Source organism: Phalangium opilio, unplaced genomic scaffold (genome assembly GCF_054372755.1).
Source record: "Phalangium opilio isolate 3A_F unplaced genomic scaffold, DU_Popi_V2 ptg000011l_1, whole genome shotgun sequence".
Lineage (NCBI taxonomy): Eukaryota > Metazoa > Arthropoda > Arachnida > Opiliones > Phalangiidae > Phalangium > Phalangium opilio.
In genome coordinates this window covers 1,420,793-1,443,934 of record NW_028324147.1, presented here as the reverse complement: position 1 = coordinate 1,443,934, position 23,142 = coordinate 1,420,793, and the positions used below count along the sequence as shown (strand labels likewise).

Sequence of the window (23,142 nt, the reverse complement as noted above, 5' to 3'; positions counted from 1 at the left end):
TCTTTGTCAGAAGTAATATTGTGGCTATAAGTACGACAGTTTGTTTAGTCTGCTTAGTAGTTTTAGCTCCAAATTAAGGAGTAAATTCCATGTGTTTAGTGAATACTTTGAGGAAGTGTAGTATTCCGTTGACCTAAGCCACTTTTCAACTCTCGTACTAAACTAATTACTTTTGATGATATCTTTTAATTAACCCTCCTTTTAAAAATTATTTACTCGGGCCCCGTCATGCGCACAGCACCGTCTACATAGACGACGCTTTGAAGTTACAAAATAAGAAATATTTCTCTTTTAAAAGTTCAACTGGAAAAAACTTTTAATCTTAAGAGAGATCTAAGATGAAGATGAAAATGCTTCTTAACTTAATTGGACTGAAACTTGTTTGGAGAATTTTTCGCCCCCCCCCCCCGGAACTACTTTCTACTTTAGGCTTTTCGCGCTTCAATTGACTTCTTTTTCGTTTACAAAAATATAATTACTTTCACATGTGGAAAGCTTTGAAAGTAGAATTTATTTAGTTTTAATTATTTTTGGGGTATTTTATTGTTGACTAGATGGCATTACCATCATTTTGTTACTGTTGCAAAATTATTTTACGTCAATATTCGTCAGAATAGCCCAAGGTTCCTAAAGAATAAAATAGCAGTATGAGAATAGCCAAGGTGAAGGTTGAGGCGCATTAATACTTCATGTTAAACGCCTCCGCCGCTAGTGTCAGACCTTTTACGAAGTCAACTAGATGGCAGCAGGACCGCGTCCGTATTTGTGACTTTTATTTCCCATCGATAATTAGCCTTATTCCTGATCAGCGCCACTAGGGTAGTGGCGAATTTTCGAACTACTAACTGACCATAGCCAATCAGAGGGCGCCAAAAACGGAAAGAAATTCTTTTTTACATTTCTGCTTTTTTTTACGAGTTAGCGGGCAAAAATCGTCGGTAAACGAGTTTTACGCGTGATTATTTCGTCCTAGAAGAGAAAACATCTTTGAAATGTCTGCTTTAAGGTATTTTTCACGATTAAAAACGATTTCAAATGACTGAAAATAAACTTTCGCCTTTAAAAACAGGAAAAAAGCAAGTTAACACGTTAAGCCTTGGCTCAATATTGACAGTTGAGTTGCTGACAGTGTAGTATATTGCCACAGTTTGGAGAAATTGCATTATATAATGTACAATTCGTAAGATTTAGTTTAAATATAATAGTTGTAACTCAAGATTAGTCAAAATTTCCAAGATTAACAACCGTTGTGTCATAGAAGTCTTTAGAAACAGTCAAAGTTACCTTTCTTACCACGCCTACCCTCGAGATAAAGTTATGAGACAGAAATGGTTAGGCGCTATAGCAGCTGGGGTAGGAACTAAACCACTAGACCTGAATAGTTCACGAATTTGCTCCAAACACTTTCTACAGACAGACTAGTTTCCAACTATTGGTTCTCAATGTAAACGTCTCAAGCCATTCGCGATTCCATCAATATTTGAAAATGTAACGGACCAAAAGGCTAGAGCATACATACAAAATACAAAAGTTTTGGATGCAATGCCGCATTCCCCTACTCGTAGCCAAACGGTTCCTAAAGAAGCATTTGGACATATGAGTCCAAAAGATAGAACGCAGTTGTTGGAAGAAATGGGAGCATTACATGTTGATCCAGAGGAACTTAATCAATTGCGTACCTATCCTAATCATCCTGAAGAACCACTACCAACTCCGGAAGTTCAACCCCAAGTTGGTGCAGCTGTTATTTGAGAGTGTCATCATCAAAAGCAAGTAGTGGAATATCATTGAAATCCACTTATACACCATATACACCACGTAAACAAAAACTCCTAAGAAATGAATTTGAGTTATTGTTATTGCGTAGTAAAGAGAAGTTTACAGTAACAAAGTTTATTAATAGTGATAAATCAGTAAAATACTACACGGGATTTCGTTCTTATGAAGCGTTTTGGTCATTTATTTAATTTATATTTAATGTACAAAATAATGTCAAAACAGAGCACCCATATGTTAAACCTTTAAATATGTTGACAAAAGTTGATATAAACAGTCATTAAAGAAGTATTTTATAACCAGAAAAGATTTATTTTGTTCATAGGATCAATATATCAAAAATTCGCGCTGGAATATTTCAAATGCTCCTAGCTTCTCAATATCTACATTGCAACTGTAGATAGTGAATCCAACTTGACTGTCAAGAGTTTGAATTAGCTTGACGTGTTGTAATTGTCTCCGACTTAAAAGATATAACAAACACATAACACCAACCATCACTTAGAGGTTGTGGAAGGCTTATTAAATAATTCTATTGCAAAATAGGGTAAGAGAGTCATAAAATATTTGCTGGTAAGTGTAAGCGGGATCGTGTTTCACTATTTCTAAATCATTGAACAATAGAGGCTCGTCAGTTCTTGGTTTGTTCATATGCCACATTTGAAGGCGGGTTGTACAAACACCTCGTAGAGGTAATGTTTCTTCTCCTGCCCTTACGCAGTTCAATAACTGATAAAGTAACGCGATAGAATGTTTACAATCACCATTGGTTCCGGCTGGGCATGAGCATGATATCCATTTGAGTCTATTGGGCTCTTCATCAATAACGAAACAACTAAATAAGTTATAAGAAGTTGGTCTTCTATCAGCATCACAAGTTGCACGGAAGTAAAGCAAGTTTCCTAAATCAGAAAATCGTGTTATATACATTATTCATAATTTTGGGGCTAAATATTTTCAGGCTAGAAGGGTTCATATCATTGGCGCTAGAAGGGTTCATATCATTGGCACAAGGTTACATGTAGAAGAAAAGTGCAGACTACTTTTTCCTCGGAGTAGCCTGGTCTCCTGTAAATGGTATGAACCCTCCTAGCCTGAAAACAATGTATATAAACAAGCATGTGTATGTATTATTTATGGTAAATTACTTCACATTTTATTTTATATACAAACCTTGAAGATTTGATTCAATGCCTAAAATCTTGTCCTCTTTATAAAGCATGAACCCTTGCTTTTGCTCACGCTTTGCTGTAGCATGAGTTTCCGCTATACCATCAGACAAGTCGGTCAGCTCTAATTTTTTACCCCAACCATTCTTAGGCGTTACTCGGCCTTGAAGTCTAAGCAAACCTAATTAAAAAACTGCATAATCAATTGACCAATTACCTTTTAGGCGTATTTATTGCCCTACCTTCTTTTGACATATTTGGATTAACCGCCATTACATCAATACATGCTTGACATAACCATTCATCTTGCATTAAATTAAGTCGTACTTCTTCCTCTAAATTTACGCATTTTGGATGATACCATTCCAAGCACGTCCCACATTGTAACATCTTTTGCGTAACGTCCTTTGGTTGCTTACATATACAGAATAAGCGCCTCGAAGATTCTTCAGCGAAACACGTTGAAGCAACAAGTCCACTTCGCTTCTTAGGCCTCACACTCTCTTCGGCGTTTCTTTTTGACATTTCTTAACTAAATTTGAGGATTAAATTTCACCGTCTTGTTTGAATGAGAAAAAATACGAGCTTTCTTTTACTTTCTCTGCTCAACCACTTCTCGAAACCATTATAGTATTCTAATGTCCATGGTCGAAACTGTGACAACTCAACTGTCAATATTGAGCCAAGGCTTAACGTGTTAACTTGCTTTTTTCCTGTTTTTAAAGGCGAAAGTTTATTTTCAGTCATTTGAAATCGTTTTTAATCGTGAAAAATACCTTAAAGCAGACATTTCAAAGATGTTTTCTCTTCTAGGACGAAATAATCACGCGTAAAACTCGTTTACCGACGATTTTTGCCCGCTAACTCGTAAAAAAAAGCAGAAATGTAAAAAAGAATTTCTTTCCGTTTTTGGCGCCCTCTGATTGGCTATGGTCAGTTAGTAGTTCGAAAATTCGCCACTACCCTAGTGGCGCTGATCAGGAATAAGGCTAATTGGGTTGTAACTGTATATATACTCCTGTTCGTCCGCGTAGCCAGCCAAGGGTGAAGCGGATTAATACGTAGTGTATTATCGTAGAAATGAAAGTAGTAAAATCGACACTTTGTTCCCTTGGAGCCTGGTGCTTTAGACAGATCACATAATTTTATGTTGTCATTTCTATGTTTTTGTTTGTTTGGAAATATATTAGTGTGAGGTCAGAGTTCACGATCAATATTTGGAGGGTCCCTAAACGAAAATCTTTAACCCTGGTTGACAAATCCTTGTACTTTTGATTTTACATAATATTAAATATAATTGGTAATGAAACATGTCATTTGTAACAGATTTGTTACAAACGATTTAAAAACAACGACTTCATTTTACAAAGTGACACATTTGGGTCTAGATGTTTCTTCTTTTTTTTTAGTTGTCAGAATGCAATGTTTTAAAATATGAAATTAAAATGTCGTTTATCATACTTAACCCTTTTTTGTTTGGTCCTTCGGAAGATAAGAAGTACATTTAGCAGACGTTTCAAAATATAAGATTTGTTTCATTTGAAAAAAGAAAAGAAAAAGGTGCCGAAATTTCAAGGATCTTATTATTAAACATCTTGGGATGAATCAGAAAAAGTCGTTTTAGTGTTTAGGGTTAAAAGAGAAATGAAAACGCGTCCCATTGTTATTATAAAACCATCTTTGGGATATTTGAAATCGCCTCCAGGGGTCGATGAACAATATATAATTGATGTCGTTTGGCCTTGGGGATGCGAGTGAAAGTATCATTTTCTCACATTCCATTTGTTGCTTTCATAGTATCTTAGCAACTTGTGACTGTCGCGAGGGGATGATGAAATATATTAAAGGAACGTTATTATAAATGATTTTCTTTGATAATTAAAAATTTGTAATTTTCTTAGGAAGGTGTTAAAATAATTATATAATTTTATTTCTCTGTCGTTAAAATTTTAAATTGCCCCTTGCAAGGCGCTAATTGAATATATAATCGAAAGGCGAGTTGATAATAAGGTAGTCCCTTAGCATCTTCCTATGTTTAATTTTTTAAGTGGTTATAATTATATATTAATCTGGCTTTAAATCTGATCAAAAATAACACTGCAATACTTTGTTGCTCTTTTATTGGGAAGAGCAATGTGCTAAATGACTATAAATTTTATTAATACGGTTTATTCGCACTCAATATATTACACGGCGTCGAAAATAGGTTTGATCTAATTAAAAATACTTGCGTTTTTCTAATTGAATTGAATTGAATTAAGTTGTGTTGATAAAAATTTAATTAGGCAAAAATCTCTGATATACCCTTAACCCCGTAGAAATTTTGGGGGTTAGGCGTTTTAGTAACGCTCATATCTCGATATCTGGTCGTAAAGACTTGACAGAACTGTTTATTTCTTAGATTGAGCTAACGTGAACCCGAAGGCATTTTGATGAAAATGATATGAGAGCCATTTAACTATCCCCCGTAGCTTTTGAATGCATTGGCTTCTTACCAGAGGAATGCGTCCTATCTCGTAAAAATGTCCCTAAAGGCAAAGGTGGGGCCACGCCATTTTTTTTAGAGTCCTCGTAACTTTATCTTGTACATAATTTTCAGACTAGGAGGATTTACACAGGGAGGCGAGAGGATACTTGGCGTACAAAGTGTAGTACCAAGAAGCCTCTCCTCCTGGTGTGTAAATAGTATGAATACTCCTAGTCTGAAAACTGTTTAACGCTTTTTGAGGCAGCATTAATGCGGGCGACGCGAAAATTATCTCTCTGTACTCTTTGAGCGGCTTGTTAAGGCGCAAAATTCTGATATTAAATATTTCTAGGGGTAGTATGAGATCACGTGATTATGGTCGCTAAAGACTGCGCGCTGAACCTGTTGGGCAAAAAAAGTAAACAATTGTAAATGACTTCTTTCCGTGCTGAAGTTAATCACGGTTGAAATTTCAACGCCACTTTTAATCTTATTCAAAGGATTTCGTGTAGAGGAGCTTTTAACACGTTTTTCGCTTTCGTTTTCTCGCTAAAACTTGAAAGATTAAGTAGTGTTTGTTACTTTGTAAGAAAAATCGTGCTCCGAAAGTACATACCTATAGTTGAATTTATTCATTTTAAAACCCCAAGATATCCAATCGCAAATTCTTTCACAGTGCCTGCCATTGTAGGTGGCTCTAACGTATAACCATAATAGGCTGAAGTGAACCTTTGTAATGGACGACAAATTGAAGTCAGTTCAGTTCAGTTTTATTGTGTTCCAAAAATTCTAATTTTAAGATGGGTAAATTTTATTTTTATTAATTTTTAATTTTTTTTAGTTCAAAAATAATATCGATTAATTTCTCGATTATTTGTTAAATCAAAGTATTATATAGGAAAATCAATTGAAGCAGACGACAGCTTTTTAGGAAGGAAAAGTAGCTCAGATTTATGGAAAGAAAAGTAATTTTTTTTATAAAAAAATTCCTGGTTGGTTAAGAATGCTTGACGAAATAGCGAAGGTTAAGGCTCGGGCGGATGAATAAACAATATAAAACCCGCTTAGAAAAGAAAGTATAGTCTTTCTTAAACGATAAATAACCTTGGCGTATTCTTTCTTCTGCTTCCGGTGGATCGCGTTTCGCGCCAATTCATCCGGAAACAGTACTGACCGATAGGCCCTTTTTTAGAGAATGCCTTTCTCATGGTCACGTGGTGGTGGTGGTATAGACGCCTTGAACTAAGAGCGAGCAAGCGCGTGCCAAAAGTAATTTCCAAGTCACCCCCGCGCCATTTTTTTTATATTCCCGCCTTTTTCCTTAAAAGTAGCCCATAGTGTAAAGAGAGGAAAGTTGGTTTTAAAGTTTTGCCGCTTCAATGCTGCCAGCTACTCTTTTTAGCCATATCGTAGTATACGATAGGCTCTTAGTTTGACCCGAGCCGTCGTAGTAGTAGTAGTAGTAGTAGTGGCCGGGGTTGTCGCTTCGTTATCGTCAGATTTTAGCTTAAAGGGCTCCTTCGGATTTCCGAACCCCCCCCTACCTAGCCAGAGAGAGGGAGCTTGTTGAGGAAGATCGTCTATGAAGAGGGGATGGAAATCCGCGGGGCCATGTGTCTAAGGGTCCGAAGGAGCCCCTTAAAAGGAACTTTATATTACCACAACCCACCCATAGGTGTTACTGGGCTCGGTTAGAGATTTAATTTTAATTAAGATTTTTTTCAGGTCAGACCCGGGAATCGAACCCGGGTCCCTGGCGTAGTAGACAAGCATTCTACCACTCAACCATAGAGACTTGATTAAAACCCCGAGTTTTTTATCATTTATTTTTATCTCTAAAATGTCGGGGTGATGTGGGGTGGGGTACCTCTTAATCTGTGGGGTCGGATACTTTTGAATTTTGCTCAGATTCCGAAGTTATTTTTTTATTTAGTTTTTTATTCAAATAAGATTTAGTCAAACGAGGCAGAATTGTATGTGCTTGTGTTGTATAGCGGTTATCTCATCCGCTTCACACTCGGAAGGTCACGGGTTCGAGACCCCGTGGGTGCGGAGAAATTCTTTTAATCTCGTTAGTTTAAATTCACAACTAAATTAGCTCAGAGAGGGTTCATCATCGTGTATCATGGCGCAGTTGGTGGCGGCGTTGAATGAAGGAACTTCAAAGATTAATATTCAAAGATGGTCAGTATCTCACAGAGGATCAGTACCCGAAGTTATTTTTTTAGATAGTTTTTAATTCAGATAAGATTTAGTCAAACGATGCAGTATTGTACATGTGTCGGTAGTATAGCGGTTATCTCATCTGCCTGACACGCGAAAGGGCCCGGGTTCGAGACCCCGTGGGTGCGGAGAAATTCTTTTAAGCTCGTTAGTTTAAATTCACAACTAAATTTGCTCAGAGAGGGTTCAACAACGTGTATCATGGCGCAGTTGGTAGCGCCGTTGAGTGCCAGTGCTCAAAAGATCAATCTTCGAAGATGGTCAATAACCAAATCGGTCAGTATCCCAAGTGGGATCAGCCGCCTAAGCGGTAAGTATCTCTAGTGGGATCAGCACCGATAGCGGCCAGTATCCCAAGTGGGATCAGCACCGATAGCGGCCAGTATCCCAAGTGGGATCAGCACCGGCCAGTATCCCAAGTGGGATCAGCACCGACCAGTATCCCAAGTGGGATCAGCACCGACCAGTATCCCAAGTGGGATCAGCACCGGCCAGTATCCCAAGTGGGATCAGCACCGACCAGTATCCCAAGTGGGATCAGCACCGGCCAGTATCCCAAGTGGGATCAGCACCGGCCAGTATCCCAAGTGGGATCAGCACCGACCAGTATCCCAAGTGGGATCAGCACCGACCAGTATCCCAAGTGGGATCAGCACCGACCAGTATCCCAAGTGGGATCAGCACCGAAAGCGGCCAGTACCCGATGAAGTCGTGTCTAATGAAGTCAGTGCACAGATACCGAAGTTATTTTTTTATAGTTAGTATTTAATTCAAGTAAGATTTAGTCAAATGACGCAGATTGGTATGTGTATAAGTAGTGTAGCGGTTATCTCACCCGCTTCACACCCGGAAGGGCCCGGGTTCGAGACCTCGTGAGTGCGGAGAAGTTCTTTTAAGCTCGATAGTTTAAATTCACAACTAAATTAGCTCAGAGAGGGTTCATCATCGTGTATCATGGCGCAGTTGGTGGCGGCGTTGAATGAAGGAACTTCAAAGATTAATATTCAAAGATGGTCAGTATCTCACAGAGGATCAGTACCCGAAGTTATTTTTTATATAGTTTTTAATTCAGATAAGATTTAGTCAAACGATGCAGTATTGTACATGTGTCGGTAGTATAGCGGTTATCTCATCTGCCTGACACGCGAAAGGGCCCGGGTTCGAGACCCCGTGGGTGCGGAGAAATTCTTTTAAGCTCGTTAGTTTAAATTCACAACTAAATTTGCTCAGAGAGGGTTCAACAACGTGTATCATGGCGCAGTTGGTAGCGCCGTTGAGTGCCAGTGCTCAAAAGATCAATCTTCGAAGATGGTCAATACCCAAATCGGTCAGTATCCCAAGTGGGATCAGCCGCCTAAGCGGTAAGTATCTCTAGTGGGATCAGCACCGATAGCGGCCAGTATCCCAAGTGGGATCAGCACCGGCCAGTATCCCAAGTGGGATCAGCACCGACCAGTATCCCAAGTGGGATCAGCACCGACCAGTATCCCAAGTGGGATCAGCACCGACCAGTATCCCAAGTGGGATCAGCACCGACCAGTATCCCAAGTGGGATCAGCACCGACCAGTATCCCAAGTGGGATCAGCACGGACCAGTATCCCAAGTGGGATCAGCACCGGCCAGTATCCCAAGTGGGATCAGCACCGACCAGTATCCCAAGTGGGATCAGCACCGACCAGTATCCCAAGTGGGATCAGCACCGAAAGCGGCCAGTACCCGATGAAGTCGTGTCTAATGAAGTCAGTGCACAGATACCGAAGTTATTTTTTTATAGTTAGTATTTAATTCAAGTAAGATTTAGTCAAATGTCGCAGATTGGTATGTGTATAAGTAGTGTAGCGGTTATCTCACCCGCTTCACACCCGGAAGGGCCCGGGTTCGAGACCTCGTGAGTGCGGAGAAGTTCTTTTAAGCTCGATAGTTTAAATTCACAACTAAATTACCTCAAAGCGGCTTTAACACCGTGTATCATGGCGCAGTTGGTAGCGGCGTTGAATGACGGAGCTTCAAAGATCAATATTCAAAGATGGTCAGTATCCCACAGAGGATCAGTAAAAGTAGTTACTTTTTATAGTTAGTTTTTATTCAGATAAGATTTAGTCAAATGATGCAGAATTGTATATATATTTGTTGTATAGCGGTTATCTCATCCGCTTCACACCTAGAAGGGACCGGATTCGAGACCACGCGAGTTGGATGAATTTTTTTATGCTCGTTAGTTTAAATTCACAAACAAATTAGCTCAAAGAATGTTCAACACCGTGTATCATGGCTTAGTTGGTAGCGCCGTTGAGTGCCGGTACTTAAATGATCAATCTTCGAAGATGGTCAGTGCCCGATGAAGCAATGTATCCGTGCTCAGATACCGAAGTTATTTTTTAGTTAGTTTTTTATTCAAATAAGATTTAGTCAAACGATGCAGAATTGTATGTGCTTGTGTTGTATAGCGGTTATCTCATCCGCTTCACACTCGGAAGGCCCCGGGTTCGAAGCCACGTTGGTGCGGAGCAGCTCTTTTAAGCTCGTTAGTTTAAATTCACAACTAAATAAGCTTAAAGAGGATTGAACACCGTGTGTCGTGGCGCAGTAAGTAGCGCCGTTTAATTACGATGCCACAAAGATCAATATTCAAAGATGGTCAGTTTGCCTCAGAGTGTCAGTACCTGAAGTTTTTTTTAGTTAGTTTTTAATTCAGATAAGGTTTAGTCAAACGATGCAGAATTGCATGCGTATTTGTTGTATAGCGGTTATCTCATCCGCTTCACACTCGGTAGGTCACGGGTTCGAGACCCCGTGGGTGCGGAGAAGTATTTTTAATCTCGTTAGTTTAAATTCACAACTAAATTAGCTCAGAGAGGGTTCATCTTCGTGTATCATGGCGCAGTTGGTAGCGGCGTTGAATGACGGAGCTTCAAAGATTAATATTCAAAGATGGTCAGTATCTCACAGAGGATCAGTACCCGAAGTTATTTTTTTAGTTAGTTTTTAATTCAGATAAGATTTAGTCAAACGATGCAGTATTGTACATGTGTCTGTAGTATAGCGGTTATCTCATCTGCCTGACACGCGAAAGGGCCCGGGTTCGTGACCCCGTGGGTGCGGAGAAATTCTTTTAAGCTCGTTAGTTTAAATTCACAACTAAATTTGCTCAGAGAGGGTTCAACAACGTGTATCATGGCGCAGTTGGTAGCGCCGTTGAGTGCCAGTGCTCAAAAGATCAATCTTCGAAGATGGTCAATACCCAAATCGGTCAGTATCCCAAGTGGGATCAGCCGCCTAAGCGGTAAGTATCTCTAGTGGGATCAGCACCGATAGCGGCCAGTATCCCAAGTGGGATCAGCACCGGCCAGTATCCCAAGTGGGATCAGCACCGACCAGTATCCCAAGTGGGATCAGCACCGACCAGTATCCCAAGTGGGATCAGCGCCGACCAGTATCCCAAGTGGGATCAGCGCCGACCAGTATCCCAAGTGGGATCAGCACCGACCAGTATCCCAAGTGGGATCAGCACCGAAAGCGGCCAGTACCCGATGAAGTCGTATCTAATGAAGTCAGTGCACAGATACCGAAGTTATTTTTTTATAGTTAGTATTTAATTCAAGTAAGATTTAGTCAAATGAAGCAGATTGATCTAACCAATTATTATGTCCAATCACGATGGTTAAAGCATGTATCCACCTGGGCTCGAACCTGGGACATTCCGTGTGTGAAGCGGACGTGATAACCACTACACCATAGATACGTGGCAATACTGAGTTTTCCAAGAGATCTAGCTAATTCAAGCGCCCAATCACGATGGTTAAAACATGTATCCACCTGGGCTCGAACCTGGGACATTCCGTGTGTGAAGCGGACGTGATAACCACCACACTACAGATACGTAATAACACTGAGTTTTCCAAGAGATCTAGCTAATTATTATGTCCAATCACGATGGTCAACGCCGTACTTCTGTAATTAACTAAAATTAACATACTTAGACTTAATTGTTTTGATCAAACTGGCTGATAGCACACCCTGAATACTTGTTAATTTAAGATATTTCCGAAAAGTATCTTCGCTGTAGTTTTTAAGTTATCGGTGGGGAAAAATCACGAAAAACCTATGTTAATCTCCATTGGAAATTAGCAAAAGCGGGTGAATATTACTTTAACGTTACAAAACGGTATCAAGTCATATCTACAAGGGCCTACCGGCCCTGTAGAATTAAGATAGTGCTCACACACAGAAGTTTTTTTATAGTTTTTAATTCACATAAGATTTAGTCAAACGATGCCTTCATGTATATGTATCTGCTGTGTAGTGGTTATCTCACCGGCTTCGCAAGCGGAAGGCCCCGGGTTCGAGACCACGTGGGTGCGGAGGAATTTCTTTTATACTCGTTAGTTTAAATTGACAACTAAATTAGCTCAAACAGGGCTCAACATCGTGTATCGTGGCGCAGTTGGTAGCGCCCACTGAATGCCAGTACCGAAAAAGATCAATCTTCGAAGTGGTCAGTATCCCTCAGTGGATCAGTGCTCGAAGTGGTCAGTATCCCTCAGTGGATCAGTACTCGAAGTGGTCAGTATCCCTCAGTGGATCAGTACTCGAAGTGGTCAGTATCCCCCAGTGGATCAGTACTCGGTGAAGTCGTGTCTAAAGTGGTCCGTGCTCAGATACCGAAGTTATTTTTTTATGGTTAGCTTTTATTTAAAATAAAATTTAGGTGAAAGATGCCCACTTGGTTATGTATCTTCTGTGTAGTGGTTATCTCATCCGATTCACACCCGAATAGACCCGGGTTCGAAACCACGTAGGTGCGTCGAAGTTTTTTATGCTCGGTAGTTTAAATTGACAACTAAATTAGCTCAAATAGGAGATCAGCATCGTGACTTCGTGGCGCAGTTGGTTTTTTTTTTTAGTTTGTTTTTAATTCAAATAAGATTTAGTCAAACGATTTGTATTTGAATATGTATTTGTTGTGTAGTGGTCATCGCATCCACTTCACATTCGGAAGGACCCGGGTTCGAGACCTCGTGGGTGCGGAGAAATTCTTTTTTGCTCGTTTGTTAAAATTGACAACTAAATTAGCTCAAAGAGAGTTCAGAGGTCGGTATCCCAATTGGGGTCGGTATCCCAATTATATAAAAACGTCTTGGTTTGGACCAAGGCCGAAAAAACAAACGATATGTGTGAGGTTTATCAATTGACTGAAGTTTCAGATATTGAAATTTTTTCTAGTTATTTTTATACACTCAATCCTTAATCAATATTTAATTCAATCAACTGATTTTACTGTTAATCGACCTAGTCCCTCTAAATTAATTGAAAAAATTACATATCTACGCTTTTTCAAGAACAATTACATTTTCCGAAAACATTCCATCGTGAAATTAATTTATCATGTTGAGGATACAGTATTGAATATTTGAAATGTTCTACTGGATGTCTAAAACAAGCAAGCGAACTTTGGCATAACTCGAATGGAAAATGTAAATATTTGATCGTGGATGCCAAACAAGGGTGTTGCGCGAATTTATACATTTAATTTCGTATATCGAAATGCTACATTTCTATTGTCGCCTCTTTGATGGTAAAGTTGCACTGGAACTTCCTTTTCCGTACTTAAGAATTTCTTGGTCATAACTCAGTCTATGGTAATATTGGCTGAGTGTGTTGCGACGGCTCAGATGACCCATACACTGAAACCACTGGTGATTATAAAATGCCATATATTGGGAAAATAGAGGACGGGAGGGGGTGTCGGAGTTAAATGTGACCTTCTTGGCATAACTAGTAATGAATGATTTGTTTAACCATATTATTTCCGCGGGAAATGAATATAACAAGTCTGAGAAGTATTTCTGTTTATGTGATCTTTACCCTTTACCACACAGGATAAACTTTGTTGCTTTGTCTTAAGTAGACGACATTCACTCTAAACGACAGTCTTATCAACAACTTAAAACAGATTTAAACTTCTTTTGGTGCAAACTTGAAAATTTGTCAAGCCAGCAACAATTAAAACTATGTCGGTCAAGATGCTCACAAGTTAGTGAGTATCGACACGAAATCCCTTCAAAATAATTAATTTCATTATAAAATGTTTTCGGAAAATGTATTTGTTCTTGAAAAAGCGTAGATATGTAATTTTTTCAATTAATTTAGAGGGACTAGGTCGATTAACAGTAAAATCAGTTGATTGAATTAAATATTGATTAAGGATTGAGTGTATAAAAATAACTAGAAAAAATTTCAATATCTGAAACTTCAGTCAATTGATAAACCTCACACATATCGTTTGTTTTTTCGGCCTTGGTCCAAACCAAGACGTTTTTATATAATATCTGTCGCTTCAGTCTTAATGTAATTAAATTTTGAGTAATTATGTTTTCTTTACCGCTTATTATTATGTCCAATTACGATGGTCAAAACATGTATCTAGCAGGGCCCAAACGTTGCACCTTCCGCGTGTTAGGCGGACGAGATTACCACTACACTACACATACCTGGTAATACTGAGATTCCTAAGAGATCTAGCTTATTATTATGTCCAATCACGATGGTCAAAACATGTATCTACCAGGGCTCGAACCCGGGACCTTCCGCGTGTAAAGCGGACGTGATAACCACTACACAATGAATACTTGGTTATTCTGAGTTTTCGAAGAGATCTAGCTTATTATTGTGTCCAATAACGATAGTCAAGTCATGTATCTACCAGCGCTCGAACCTGGGACCTTCCGAGTGTAAAGCGGACGTGATAACCACTACACCATAGATACTTGGTTATTTTGAGTTTTCGAAGAGCTCTAGCATTATTATTATGTCCAATCACGATGGTCGAAACAAGTACTTCTGTAATTAACTAAAATTAACATACTTAGACTTAATTGTTTCTGATTAGACTAGCCGATCGCACACCCTGAATACTTAATTGTTAAATTAAGAGTATTCCGAAAAGTAACTTCGCTCTAGTTTTTCAGTTAGAGGTGGTTAAATATCACGAAAAACCCCATGTTAATCTCCATAGGAAAATTGGTAAAAGCATGTGAATTTTGCTTTAACGTTACAAAAGAGTATCAAGTCATATCTACAAGGGCCTACCGGCCCTGTAGAATTAGGGTCGGTATCCCAATTGGGGTCGGTATCCCAATTAGGGTCGGTATCCCAATTGGGGTCGGTATCCCAATTAGGGTCGGTACCTCAAGAGGTCGATATCCCAATTGGGGTCGGTATCCCAATTAGGGTCGGTACCTCAAGAGGTCGGTATCCCAATTGGGGTCGGTACCTCATTAGGTCGGTATCCCATATGGGGTCGGTACCTTTTTTTCTTGAGGAGTGGTTGTCTCATCCGCCCCAAATCCGGAGAGACCCGGGTTCGATACCGCGTAGGTGCGCCGAAGTTTTTTAAGCTTTCTAGTTCAAATTGACAACTAAATTAGCTCAAATAGTTTTCAGCAGCGTGTATCATGGCGCTGTTGGTAGCGCCATTGAATGCTGGTGCCTGAAAGATTAATCTTCGAATATGGTCATTACCCAATGAAGTCTTGTGTAATGAAGATAGTGCTCACACACAAAAGGTTTTTTTAGTTAGTTTTTAATTCACATAAGATTTAGTCAAACGATGCCGTCATGTATATGTATCTGCTGTGTAGTGGTTATCCCACCCGCTTAACAAACGGAAGGCCCCGGGTTCGAGACCACGTGGGTGCGGAGATATGCTTTTATGTTCGTTTGTTTAAATTGACAACTAAATTAGTTCAAAGAGAGTACATCATCGTGTATCGTGGCGCAGTTGGTAGCGGCATTGAATGATAGTGCCTGCAAGATGAATCGTTAACGATGGTCAGTACCCAATAAAGTCTAGTCTAATGAAGGTACGGAAGTTATTTTTTTAAAGTTAGTTTTTAATTCGCATAAGATTCAGTCAAACGATGCCATCTGGTATGTGTATCTGCTGTGTAGGGGTTATCTCACGCGCTTCACACGCGGAAGGCTCCCGGTTCGAGACCGCGTGGGTGCGGAGAAATTTTTTTATGCTCGTTTGTTTACATTGACAACTAAACGCTATTCACAGGGTAAGGTAGAGAGGGGTTATCCACTCTTTAGGGTAGGGTATAGAGGGGCTATTCACTCGTTCGATGTGGCTACTATTACGAGCCCTTGGGCCGTCTTGTTTTCTTCTTTGGTATCGCGGAAAACGGGAAAAGATAGTTTATCAACCTCCGTTTAAACTTTAAAACGCCAGCAAAAGTTTAGGGGAAAAGTTATAATGGTTGTTTTTTTTTTCCTTCCGAAATCCTTGACATCGCTGGCTCTTCCGGAAGAAGCCCGACGTTTTTCCAAGAAGAGAAGTTCCTTTTATTTATTTTTTAAGGACGAAACAAGGTTGAAGAATTTAGGGATTTATTGGGAGTAGCTTTAATAATAGAGCAAACTAAGATTGGTGCAGGAACAGCGTATGCACGTGCAGAAATCGCGCTGCACGAGATTATAGAAGCTAAGTTATTTGATTGGTTAGCCTGTGTAGGTATGTACGTGTTAGTAACTGTCACGTGATCAGTTTTATATAGTTAAGCGTTATAAAATCGTCTGCTATTTACTTGCATTTAAAGATTTTCATAAAATAATAATAATAATAACAAAACAGTTTTTTTTTCTTACTTTTTAAACAATAGATAATTTATTTTTGATTTTATTTTCTTCTATATGATATTGTGTTTTAATATATTTACAAGGTTTCTTTGTGTCCGTAACAAATGATTTGGTTTTGTTTTCGCAATATTTAATGTGTTGTTTTTAAATCTTTTGGTAAACTACTTAACCTAGTTTATATTTTCCTCTGTTTTTTTTTCTTACGATGAATGAGGTACCCAAGTCCTTATTGTTATTATTATTATTTTTTAGGGCCCATGTAGGGTCATGTGTTTGTTATTTACTAGCATCGACTGTAAATTAAACGCAACGCGAGACGCTGTTTATAAATTTAAATTACCTTAATCAAAGTGATAATGACGTGTAGAAGAAAAAGAAACATCTTTATCTAAAGGGAATATAAAGCAGTTCAAATAGAAGTTACATTTTCGCCCTTAGAACCAACCCCTTGTACTTTTTTCGTACCTCCCTTTTTGGAGTAACACCCTGTATAGAAGAGTTTTTGTTCTTTGCCTCCTTAGAGCGGCTTGGGCTAGGGATTTTTTTCTGGTACGAAATACAGGGAAGAGTTGTTTTTTTTGTTCTTGTCTTTAATGAAGCCCCTTAGAGTATGCTTTTTTCTGTCTTTCTTTTTTATTTGGATAGCCTTTCGTGATTGTGGGCGTTCACCCCTGGTCTCTTCTACTCTAGAAGGGCTTTCCCGCCTTCGCCCTTTGTACTTGTTAAATTACTTGGGTGTGGGGATAATGTAACTTTTAGTCTTTTTACCAAACCAAGAACTTCAGTGGTGGTAAGCCTTCTCTCGCTCTCTCTAGAGCTGCAGCTGCTTCGTTCCCGGGCAATGTCGCTCGCTCACAATCGCTTTGCAGCGTTGTTTAAAACCTAAAACTCCAAGAAGGTGAAGTTTCAAACATTTGTCACCGGTATTGTTTGCCAAATATTGGTCAGAGACTTACAGCTCGAGCTAGTTCGAGAATTGAAGTCTTACACTCGGTAGTTATTAATTTTGCAGCTAGGACTTCCATCTAGTTCCTATTTAGTCCGCATTACTAAGCCCAAATTTGACAGCAGCGCTTCACCAGGCCTCCCTCGCTTTACCCTGAATCTATGACCTACCCCATTCACTTCATGACAAGCTCCAGCAGTTTCTAAGTTATCAGAGATTACAAACTTATAATTAAACATATCTCATGGACTTATGCAGTATCATGAAGAAGCACCACTATTTACATGATCATGATCATAACCCCAACCTCGGTGTAATGTCCTCTGACATTAGTCTTCGCGTATACATATCATTGGGGCCCCATTCGAGTAATTGTAGGTCTTCTAAAGGCAGCCTTTTTTTCAACAAGTATAAGGACTTAGGCTGTATTGTTTGCTCTAATTTTGGAAGCCTCTCCCTTTATATCCATAGAGTGGACTCATTCACAGCCTGAAATGAGATTTTTATCCAGCACGCTTTTGTGTGTGTGTGTCCCTCTAACCATAATTAAGTTTTAAGTACCGACCTGAACTTTGACCCCTCTCCCTCTCTTCTTTTATTTTCATAAATTAGTGTACGTTTTGTTCTAAACAAAGTTCTAAAACTAATTTAAAAGTTGTTTGGCCCCTCAAGGATATATAAATAAAAATACGTCAAAAGAGAGAGAGATAAATAAAATTAGATTAAAATTAGTTTGGCTTCGGATTTCGTAATTAAACTGTGTTGATTAATTTGGTAGTAAAAATGGCTTCTTTTAGAATTACATCATGATTTCATACCAATAAGGTTAACATTATCTCAAAAACAAAAAATATTGTTAAACCAATTAAATAAAACCACAATTAAAAATATTAAGACTTTCGTTAGCTCCTTAACACTTTTGAATAAGAAAATTTGAACTTTCATGACCTTAAAAATAAAACTTTGTGTAAAAAAAGCTCAAATATATGGTGGTATAAAATTCACACACGAAGTTCAAACAGTTTCTCATCTTCTTCATCCTTTGGGGAAAAGAATTTTTAACAGAAAGTTTCCTTTATTTACTCCTTTTCGGTGAAACGAAACTCCACTGAGAAAAATTTCCATTTCTTTATAGAAAAAGAGCTGTTTTTCGATTTCAAATCTATATGATACGGTGCCGCTTCTTCTTCGCGCCTTGTAACATCCCCTAAAACCTCCTCCCCCTTCCGACGAAGGATGCTATCCTCTTTAAACTTATTCCGGAAACTTAGTGATTGAAATAAAAAGTTCCTTCTTGATTTATTGCTTTCTGACATTTTTTTGAAAAGTCAAAATTCCCTTCAAGTATTCCCCCCCCCCCGGGTTCATAGACCAATTCATATATTGCGTAAAGAGAGAAACGACTCTAGGTCGCGCTGATTGTGACATTTATCGACAATTCAAGTTCCAGATTTTTGTCATCTTTTAAAAGACCTCAACTGGAACATACATTTTCTCTGCACTGCGTTTACACTGGAGCCGAGTTGGTAATACTCGTTGTGGCTGTGTAAATAGTGCACTATTTAACTCCCGAGTGCCCCTGGGGTAGTTCGGAGTAGCTTCCTTTTGGGGGTTTGGATTTAATCAATGAAGATCTGACTTACTTAAACATCAGATCACTCGCTATTTAGGTACGTTTCTTTAATTTTAGAATGATCTACAGTTAAAGGCTGGGAAATTATATATCATCTTCCTTTTAAGAACTGTCTCAATTAGCATCTTATATTGAAAAATCTATCAGAATGTAAGTTAAGTTTGAATGTTTAGAGATAGTAATAGAAAAGCCTATTATAATACAAGACTTTAATACACTTTTCCCCCTTTTCTCTTATATTAGTTTCATTTATTTCAACACTGAATAATATATAAATTCTAGAGTGAGAAAAATGTACTCCAGTTTTGTGTTTGTATATTATTTATAGATATGGTGGTTGGGGGTTTGGTTTGCCGCGCAGTTACCAGCGGGGTCCCTAAATTGGGGACGCAGCGCGTTTGGGCTCATTAAATTTTGGCGGGAGAAGTGTATTTAGTCTTAGGAACCGATTAGAATTAATAACATAGGATGCGCTCCGGAAATACCCCGTCGTTTTCAAACAACCCCAAAGCTGCTTCTCTAGTTCGTTTCCAGCATGAATGGGACGTATTCGGAGGGGATATTAAAACTATACTTCAGCATACAAATTACGCCGCGTCTCCTCTCCCCGCTTTAGCGCATTTACATATACGTGTAACATTGCGCCATACCCGTTTATATTTGGTGTAATATGAACTTCGTAAAGTAACCTTGATATACCGTATGATGCACGCATTGACAATAAAGGTTCAAAGTTCATTTTAAAATAGTCGAGTTTGAACACCAATGTACCGGAATTATTGGAATTTATTTCGAAACATTACCTTTTTAAAAAAATAACCTTTAGGAAGGAAGGTATATACTTAACCCATAAACCTTTCACGCTAAAGCTGGAATAGAAATTTTGCACCATTTAACGTAACAGCTTCGAAATTGAATAATCAACGTAGGCGACGTGGATTTTTAGAAAGAAAAAGCTAAGAAGAAAGTGGTGGACTCTTTGCTAGTGTTGAATTTAGCGCGAGCGCGCTCGCCCCCTCTGGCGGTGAACCTGACCGGAAACTTAGGGAAAGAATAAATAGAAAAGGAAAGGCGCCTGCCTGCCTGCTTGCCTTATGTGTCACACCTCACCTCTGTTTAGCAAAGGAAATTTGGAACACTACCCCTGCCCCTTCCCCTTCACTCTCTACTTCGTTTTCCATTTTATGGGTTGGATGATGGTGTGAAATCTGAATCAACAAGAAGCCGCGCAAAGTTCAATGTGATTTGATTTTCGGGTTTAAAACAAGGCTGCCACGGGGTCATGGAAAACCTGGAAAAGTCAGGGAATTTAAAAATGGGTCGAAAAGGTCAGGAAAAAGTCAGGGAATTTAAAAATGGGTCGAAAAGGTCAGGAAAAAGTCAGGGAATTTGAAAATTCAGTGGCAACCCTGTAAAATCACGTAGATTATTTTTGTCTCTGATATCAGGTCAGGAGTTCATCAGAGTTATTGACTTATGCTGATAAGATATTTTTAAAAATTATTTGATATTTATTGAAAAAAAAAATTTATATTCACGAAAATATATAGTGCCCACTTAAAGGGGCTAGAGAGATTCCACCCCCCCCCCCTTGTTCCTTAACTTTAACCCCGGTTAAGGGTTGCAAGGCTTATATTAAAAAACTCTTTCAATAAACCTACTATAGTTGGTAGCTAATACTACCCCGTTTAGAAACTACAATAGTTTTGGGGGCAGAACATTATTAAATTTTAAAAGATGTGCTAGAAAAAGAGTATCAAATAAAAAACTAGCTAGCTAGCTAGCCTTGTGGCGATAAGGGGGGGGGATGGTAGGATTAAAGGGGGGTGGAATAAACTTTTCTATCCTATTTTGAAAGCTTCCAGAATATCATATAGTTCAAAGGTAAAGAAAACTGAGTAGGAGGATGGGGAATCGGAGAAGGCGGTTGTCATGGCAACCAGACTGACATCATCCCGGGGAAGAGGGATAAGAGAGGGTTGGGAACTAGACTACTACTTCTTCTTCCAATCCCAGAGTTCACTCACCCCTTTTCGATTCAATCCCGGCTAGCTCCTTGGATGAATAGACGCTCAAGAGTAAAACTTCCCAGCATCTTCCATCCAGATTAGGCCAATTTCTTTAGCACGACATATCCAGACAGACCGACAGACACGCTCTATAAAGAAAATAATAGGAAAGAGTTAAGGATAAGTTAAGACTTGGTCAGCTTAAATTTGGATAGTCAGTCTGCCATTAACTATTAATGCCTTTTCAATCGATACAACTTTTGACTCAACTAGTACAGTTTAAATTATATGAGAAGAAAAGTTGTTTCAATCATTGGCTGGTTATTTATATAGTTCAAAGGTCATGCCAATACGGGCAATTGTATCTCGTCTTGGTATCGGTAACTGAAACCAATGAAAAATATGGACAAAGCTCCAAAAAAATGCTGCGATATTTTTATTTATTTATTTTGGGGATAAATACAAAGTTATGTCGTAAAATTTCAAAAATTGCTCAAAGGAAAAGGAATAAATTCCTGAAAAGGCCGCGTTCTTTTGGAAGACAAACAAACAAAGTATCTCTTTCATTGGATTATGGGGCAATATATATCGTGAAACCATTAAAAAAACGGGAATACTTCTAGGCAAATATATTCTTCCCATTCAAAAGGATCAAGATACTTTTTAAGTTAAACCCATAAAAAAGGGCATCTTTTCTTTTTTTAGGCAACTTTCTGCATCTCTTTTTTTTCTCGTTAAAAGAAAAACAAATCAAGATGTTGTCTATTTTTAAACATCGGGGCTGCAAGAGATGAGCTTTTATAACCCCCCCCCCCTTATAACGTAACAAGCTGTTCATCTTTATTATTTTTAATCTCTCCCATCCAAGATGGGAAATGATTCATCATTCAACTAAATTTAGACTAGATTTTTTTTTTTTTGAAAATGTTGAACCCCTTATGGTTAGTTAAACCCTTCAACCTAAACAAATATATTTCAATGGGAAACCAAGCCCCTCAAATACTATACATATATAATTATTGTATTGGTAAATAACTAAAACAATAACCTGGTATTTTAGAGCAAACCAAGCCGCCTAAGCACTATATTTACAGTTATTGTTTATGATTAAATATTTTCTTTGACTAATTTATAAATTAACTAATTAACATCGTAACCTTTTCTCTCTGGAAACAATATCTCATGTCACCTTAACCTTTTTAACCCTTAAGGAGGAAGGGGGGGTTCCACGGGGGTTGAGGGGTTGTTGGAGTGAAGGACCAAAATCAATTGGCTTCTATAGGAAGTAAAGAAGGGTGTCTCTGACGTGTCATAAGACGACGACTACCCTTTCTTATTAACGATATTCGACGTTAATTGGTGTGTACGGGTAACGGGGGGGGAAACCCCGCTGCCAATTATTAAAGAGGAGATTAATCTTGGACTGATAGCTTTCGTTGACCGCGTACAAATGTCAAGGATCATGGGTCATACTAGCCTAAATTTAATTTCGGGACTTAATCTCTGTTTAAAATTAGGATTTCGAGGGGGACGTAAAAATTAGATTAGGATCTGTCTGTATTTTTTATGTTCTGGTATATCAAGGTCACTTTCAATAAATAAATTATTTAATTTATTAATTTATAGTACAGTGTTTAAAGGTAGTAAATAAATAAGCTCACTGTATACAGCTAATTTGGTTGAAAAAAAATAATGAAAATAAAAAATGCCTTCATTTGCCAGTCCTCTTTTGTATTTAGAGTCCATGGCTTAATCATAATTGATCCGGGCAAGAGGGTGTCACTAATTACGTTAATTAAAGATGACGGAGATTAATTTTCGTGTCGAAAGAATAACGGAGTGCTTTCACTCGCGTTGTTATTAAATTTCGAACAAGTACGCTTTACCGGAGTGTCCAAGCGTAAATGAAAACTGACCTTTAACCTGTATTAGGAAGAAAAAGCAATTACTGCTAGAAAACCACCTATCGATATCCGAGGGAACAGTCACCATGCACCGGTCAATCTTCATCTTACCTTTCTCTCTTCCCACCCCCTCCCCCTTTCTTGTGGAAGGACAGGACATTTTCTGTCTAAAGGTCAATTATGAGGCTGACTGACCGCTTTAATTTTCTCCTTTAATCGAAATTCGTATCTTCTTACTATGTCCGATAAAAAGAAAAAAAAACGGACAGGGTATAAACTAATCCTTTGACTGTATACGGTCGGTAGGAATTGTGCAAGCTTCCAATCCAGATGTAACTTAGAAAGGAAGGAAAAAAACCTTGATAACTTATTGG

The 23,142-nt window shown here is 38.6% G+C and overlaps 2 protein-coding genes, 1 long non-coding RNA gene and 1 other non-coding gene across 9 annotated transcripts in view; 1 reads left to right on the top strand and 3 right to left on the bottom strand.

Moving 5' to 3' along the window:
* Window positions 1-23,142, top strand: part of pico (ras-associated and pleckstrin homology domains-containing protein pico) — a 126,485-nt gene that overhangs the window by 76,833 nt on the left and 26,510 nt on the right. The window lies entirely within an intron of this gene.
* Window positions 1,932-3,922, bottom strand: LOC149709742 (uncharacterized). The gene is made up of 5 exons (XM_089857781.1): window positions 3,722-3,922; window positions 3,542-3,658; window positions 3,188-3,477; window positions 2,950-3,126; window positions 1,932-2,678 (listed from the first exon to the last, which is right to left on the bottom strand). The coding sequence occupies exons 3-5, from the start codon at window positions 3,468-3,470 to the stop codon at window positions 2,299-2,301; spliced, it is 840 nt and encodes a 279-aa protein (XP_089713907.1). The 5' UTR covers window positions 3,471-3,477; window positions 3,542-3,658; window positions 3,722-3,922; the 3' UTR covers window positions 1,932-2,298.
* TRNAV-CAC (transfer RNA valine (anticodon CAC)) lies at window positions 11,306-11,378 on the bottom strand. The gene has a single exon. It is a non-coding gene; the product is annotated as a tRNA-Val (tRNA).
* On the bottom strand, window positions 22,618-23,080 carry LOC149709740 (uncharacterized). Its single transcript, XR_016376163.1, has 2 exons — window positions 22,880-23,080; window positions 22,618-22,787 (listed from the first exon to the last, which is right to left on the bottom strand). It is a non-coding gene; the product is annotated as an uncharacterized LOC149709740 (long non-coding RNA).